This window comes from Octopus bimaculoides, chromosome 4 (assembly GCF_001194135.2).
Source record: "Octopus bimaculoides isolate UCB-OBI-ISO-001 chromosome 4, ASM119413v2, whole genome shotgun sequence".
Lineage (NCBI taxonomy): Eukaryota > Metazoa > Mollusca > Cephalopoda > Octopoda > Octopodidae > Octopus > Octopus bimaculoides.
In genome coordinates, this window is record NC_068984.1 from 16,732,749 (window position 1) to 16,739,455 (window position 6,707).

General features: G+C 38.0%; 1 protein-coding gene across 1 annotated transcript in view; it reads left to right on the forward strand.

Annotated features, from left to right (window-relative positions):
* Positions 1-6,707, forward strand: part of LOC106875197 (reelin) — a 200,233-nt gene that overhangs the window by 102,970 nt on the left and 90,556 nt on the right. The window contains exons 28-30 of the mRNA XM_014923240.2: positions 1,328-1,535; positions 3,116-3,360; positions 6,320-6,508. Coding sequence (XP_014778726.1) covers positions 1,328-1,535; positions 3,116-3,360; positions 6,320-6,508 — 642 coding nt within the window. The remainder of the gene's footprint in view (positions 1-1,327; positions 1,536-3,115; positions 3,361-6,319; positions 6,509-6,707) is intronic.

Below are 6,707 nucleotides of genomic sequence, written 5' to 3' on the forward strand. Positions count from 1 at the left end.
CTGTCTGTTATCATCATCATTTGAAGTCCATATTTTCAATGCTTGTATAGGTTTGTCTTACATGGACAGGTCTTGTTTCATGCAATATCTTATCACTTGTTGTGGGCCCTTGTCATCTTCATGAGAGTCTTAAGATCAGCCTTCATCACATCTTCACATGCATTCTTTGATCTTTCTCATTTCCATTTTCATTCAGCTTGGATCACTTAGCACGTTTTTACCAATCATTCATTCTCCATACACATCACATGCCTGTACAAGCAAGAATCTTTGTTGCACATTATAACTGATACCTTTTATGCTTAGTCTTCTTTTCAAATCATTCATGATCTCGTCTTCACACATTCTAACATGCCACACCCAATGAAACATGCCCACCTCATTTTTTCCCCCTCACACTTCACACATTTGCACTCAGTACACATGTTTCCCAGGCCTCATGAGGCAATGACTAGTGACTGGGACCTTTGGAAATATGCAGTGCGTGAGAAGACCCGGCAAGCCAAGCGAGACCATAATCCATGGCCTCTGCAAGAAGTGTAGCCAGCTCACTTATTCGTATCTTTACTTCATTGGACACTAAACTCTGCTTGCGAAGACCTGTTGAGGCAAGTGAAATCGAAATCGTAATTGAACCATATTCGATGACTGGCACCTGTGCCAGTGGAGCACTAACAGCACCGTCCGAGTATGATCATTGCCAGAGCAGCTGTCTGGCTTCCGTGCTAGTGGCCCGTAAATAGCACCATTTGAACGTAATAGTTACCAGCGTTGCCTTACTGGCACTTGTGCCAGTGGCACATTAGAAAATCATTCAAGCAAGGTTGTTGCCAGTGCTGCTGGACTGGCTCCTGTGCAGGTGGCACATAAAAAACACCATTTTGAGCGTGGCCGTCTTTCTGGATGGAACATTGCTCCATCCACAGATCTGATGTGCAGATTGCTACAGAATGTCTAGTAGAAACTTCAGTTGTCTTCTATGTCATAAATCTCTTCCTCACACTCCTCATCAGATACCTCACCTAGTACATCTTTGAGCCTACATCAAGCCAAGGGATTATTCAGCTTGTTTGTATACTTCTCATCTTCAAATTATCTTGTGTCTCTGAGTCTACCTAGCTCTTAGCTTGTAGCAGTTGATCCCTAATCTGTGTTAAATGTTACAGCCTTCACAAAAGAAAGCTGTATTATTCCCAATAATTTATTTATCTTAGTGAGTATGATGTCTCTTATATTTAAAATAATTGCATTTTTTGCCTTGTTTTTCTTAAAATTTAGACACAGCTAAATTCCATATTTTATTTTAATTTATCATTTTCCATTTCAGGTCGTAATTGCCATGAGATACAAAACAACCCACTTGGAATAATTGACAGGTTTGATAATCGAAACGAACCGAATGAATTGTGGCAACGAACAACTGGATCTATGTTAGGAACCATGTGTGGCGTTATTGACAATGAAAATGCCTTGTTCTTTCCTGCTGACGGAACACGAGAGGCTGTAACTCTTCCACTTGACACAACGCATCTCAGGTAAGTGAACAAAACTTTATTCTCTCTCTCTCTTTCTATATACATATATATATATATATAAGTAAAATAAGACAAGGTAGAAAATGCTAAAATAATTTTTATCATGAAGAACATTTTAGTACCGGTTTCAGTCTTTGCAACTTTTTCAACTTAGAAAGTTGTTCATTTCCAGTCTTCCCTCTTAAAGCAGATGATGGGAGCTTTACCAGCATGGAAAATGGATGTTAAATGATGATACATATATATCATTGTCATCATCATTTAACGTCTGCTTTCCATGCTGGCATGGGTTGGACAGTTTGACTGAGGTCTGGAATGCCAGCGGCTGCACCAGGCTCCAATTTGATCTGACAATGTTTCTACAGCTTGATGCGCTTCCTAATGCCAACCACTCTGAGAGCATGGTGGGCGCTTTTTACGTGTCACTGACACAGAAGGCACTCAGGGGGCCCTGGCAGCGATAATGTTCGGATAGTACCTTTGACATGCCACTGGCACAGGAGCCAGTCAGGAGCACTGGCAAGGGCCACATTCGGATGGTGCTTTTTACATGCCACCGGCAATATATACATCACACAGCCTAATACAATAACCAAATCATTTGGCACATAAAAAGCACTCACTACACTCTCAGAGTGGATGGCATTAGAAAGGGCATCCAGCGGTAGAAACTTTGCCAGATCAGATTGGATCCTGGTGCAGCCTGCTGGATTTCCAGTCCTCAGTCAAACCGTCCAACCCATGCCAGCATGGAAAGCAGACGTTAAACAACGACGATGATGATGATCAGTATCCCAGTTTTGATGGTTTATTACTTGATTAAACACTTGTACTAGAAACTGTTTTGATTTTTAATCAAAATCATCAAATAAGATGCTTTTTACATCTATTTTCTGTGCTGGTATAGATGAGAGGATTTTGAGTTAGTTGGTTTGTTTTGGTGGGGTCTTTTTTATCTTTTTTCTTAGTGCAATTGTTTTTGCAGATAAATGTAATTCCTACTACTGACCATTCAATGATAAAGAAAATGTGGAATCTGTCTGTCAGTCAGTCATATAAATAAGAGTCAACAAACTGGCTGAGTTGTTAGTGTATCAGACAAATACCCTGCCATTTTGTCCCTTCTTACTGCACTCTGTGTTCACATCCCACTGAAACCAGCTTTGGTTTTCATCTTTTCGAAGTGAATAAAATAAAGTCCTAATCTCCCCCATGCTACTGTGTATGTTTTGGCAGGGTTTTTATGGTGGGAGGCCCTTCCTAATACCAACCACTCTGCAGAGTGGACTCGGTGCCTTTTACGTGGCACTAGCACAGGTGAGGTTAGTTTTAGCATGATTTTTACAGCTGGATGCCCTTCAAAATGCCAACCACTTTACAGTGTAGACTGGATATTTTTTACATGGTGCCAGCACTGGCAGGGTCACCACGTAACTCACAAGACAAGCAATTATGAGAGAGGCAGGGGCCTTTAAGGAGGGGAACTTGTGTCAGAAAATAAAAGGTTAGAGTCTGTCTCTTTACCTTCTCAATTCAGAAATTCATTAGCAAAATACATATGGGTTTTTTTTTTTTTCCAGGTTGGTGCAGTTCCAGGTTTCTATTGGTGACATAAATGGTAACAAAGTGTGTAAGAAACCTAGGAATAGAAATGAAGCTGTGATCCTTGACTATTCTACAGACAATGAAATCACCTGGACAATGTTGAAAGTTGTTGAACCAAGTATGTATACTAGTTCCAATGAAATTGTCAGTGTTGAATTACCTGTTGATGCAAAAACCAATCGAACTATATTCAGATGGTGGCAACCACTTGGATATGGAGGTGAGTTGTTTTGATTTTGTCTCTTAACATTCAGATTACTCTATCAAATTCTTATCTATTCACTTTGCTTTGAATTAATCATGCATTATTTCATAGCCTTGAGTTTTCAATGATGTGGTTATTTATTTTTAGAATGAAATTGTAAGGTGGGTGTTAGAGGCTGGATTTGGCCAGTTTTAGCATCAAATATGTAGAATATTTTGACCAGATACAGCTGGTTTAAATGCTAAAGGGGTAACTTAATTTTGCTTTGATAAAAAAAAATCCATTTAAGTTTATGGAGCTGTAGGAAAGCTGATATCGTTGTTTGTCATGTTTGTGTTGCCATCCGGTTTCACCAGTCCTCAGTCAAATCGTCCAACTCATGCTAGCATGGAAAGCGGACGTTAAATGATGATGATGATGATGATGAACCTACAACAGGAAAAGTAGTACCCATGATCTTCATGTAAGAGTTCTGAGAATGGTAGGAGATAAGTAACGGTGGGGGACACAATTATCACTCAGAATAGTCATGGCTTGAATGCTTCCAACAGTGTTGACTCTGCTAAAGGCACACAAGAGTTGTGCAATAATAATTCTATCTAGTATTGATGCAAAGCCTGAAATTTTAGAGAAGTGGGTTCGTTCATTACATCGACCCTATTGCTCAACTGGTACTTACACACACATTACTGTTGTTGACTTAGTGAACATATTAAAAAAACTTAACTTTCGACATGAAAAAAGGCAAACTTGTACTGTCTAAAAATTATGAGATTTCAGTCCAAGATTTGAATTTGAACAATACCCTTTTGACACCAATCCATCTTAGATCATCCCCTGATACTGTGATAAAAATACCTTGTGTTAAAGGGATCTGCATTAAACCCTTCCATCACCATTAATATTAATTCACGTTCAAGAAAACAGCTTATTATTAACAAAATCATTTTACTAACTTCTTAATGATTTTAAAATTAATTGAAACTTAGACAGTGTATTTCAATATTTCAACAGAGATAAGACAGCAAGATGGCAGAAATGTTAGCACACTGGGCAAAATGCTTAGCGGTATTTTGTCTGTCTTTATGTTCTGAGTTCAAATTCTGCCTTTACCTTTCATCCTTTCGGGATTAAATTAAGTACCAGTTGCATACTGGGATCAATCTAATTGACTGGCCCCCTCCCCAAAAACTTCGGGCCTTGTGCCTAGAGTAGAAAAGAATATTTCAACAGAAATATGGAAACAAAAGGGTTAATAACTAGCTGGTAGAGACGTGCTAAATTCTTCTGTCGACTTTGTTATTTATTTCTTTGGAATAGACATAATTCTGTTTCTTCTTCAACAAAAAAAATTATAGTTGTATATATATTTTATCAACTTACATAAGGAAATTTAAAGAAAACATTTTAAAATACAGCTTCAGGTATGATAAGGATTAAGTTTAATCTTTTATTTTTTTCTTAAAAAAATCTTGAGATGTTTTTAAACCATACCTTTGTTAACATTATATTATGTATCAGCAGAAGAAATACAATACGATGAGTCAAAAAAACTGACAAAAACGAAAAGAATATATATATAATGTAGGTAGGGGGAAAATCCCAGCTGTGTCCTCTTGAAGCACATCTGCTTATTCCAGTATTCCAATCCAGTATGTCGTTGTTGTCATTGTTGTATTGATGTGAAGTACATTTGAAATTTAAAATTCTGGAAATATTGTTTGAAGAGTTAATTATTATATAGCAAAACAGTTATTTGGAGAAATTTTGGTATCATTTATTCACCATTACACATGTTTCATTTGCTAATAGGAATCACAAAATTGTACATGTTGGGTAAACATGTAAGAAATTTCCTATTAGAAATTCTTCTGGCAGAGAATCAAACAGTTTTGACTGAGTATCTGTCTGCCAGTAGGGTGCAGTTTGGCATGGTGGAGATTACTCTCTGAGCTGTTAAAACACCTGAAAGTCATGGACAGGTGAGACAACTCACCTCTAATTCCATCCAGGAGTGATGGACATTCATGTTCCACCATTCTTATGGCTTATCAGCATCACACACCCAAACAGGATTGGAGATGACTGATATTGCCAGTCCACAATTTATATGTGTGTAGCATGTAAATTATGTGTGGGTGTGCCCGACAATGCATACATAAGAATGAATTTGGTAGGCTGCAATTTGGCATTGTGGAGAATACTCTCCCAAAGTATTCAGGTGTTAAAACACCTGAAAGTCATGGATAGGCAAGCATGCCAAATCACAGCCTACTAGCAAATGCATGGAGCATATCATCATCATCGTTTAACATCTGCTTTCCATGCTGGCATGGGTTGGATGGTTTGACTGAAAACTGGTAAGCTGGGGAGCTGCACCAGGTTCCAGTCTGATTTGGCATGGTTGCTATGACTGGATGCCCTTCCTAATGCCAACCCATCCAAGAATGTAGTGGGTGCATTTTATTGGCCATTGGCATGGATGCCAATTATGCAACACCAGCATCAGCCATAACTATAATCTCACTTGGCTTGTCAGGTTTTCTCAAGCATGGTTTAGTGCCAAAGATCTCAATCACTTGTCACTGCCTCTGCATGGCCCAACATTCAAATGGTGCTTTCTACATGCCACAGGTATGAGTGCCAGTTACACTTCACTGGAATGTGTGTGTGTGTGTATGTGTGTGTATATGTTTGTGTGTCTGTCTCCCCACCATCGCTTGACAACTGATGTTGATGTGTTTATGTCCCTGTAACTTAGTGGTTCGGACCGATAGAATAAGTACTAGGCCTACAAAGAATAAGTCCTGTGGTTGATTTGTTCAACTAAAGGTGGTACTCCAGCATGACTGCAGTCAAATGACTGAAACAAATAAAAGAATATATAAATATATAAATATATATATATATATATAAAAACATATGAAAATCAATGTCTTCCTATTTCCAAGCAGCTTCTGTCTTAATTTTGCAGGATTACCAAGGGCAGTTTGGGGAATTGACAGTGTACTGGTTGGAGTGAATGACACAAGTGCATTGGGCTTTCAAGATGATTTTAATGGCCAAAATCCTAACCCTCAATCCTGGTTTATTACACAAAGTGGTGTCCCAAGAATAAGTTGTCGATCTAATGGTCATGCTTTGGAATTCAGCCGAAATAATGGTATGTAACTGTATAAAGCACTTTACGCATTTTCATGTATTCAGGTTTTTTATTATATGACATTTTTAATTATTTCTTTTTACAATATTCTTAGGTTTTTTATTATATGACAGTTTTAATTATTTCTTTTTACAATATTCTTAAAATAGACTCGTACTTTAATAATTCATGAAAATAATTTCATTGGTTCCCCCCCCCC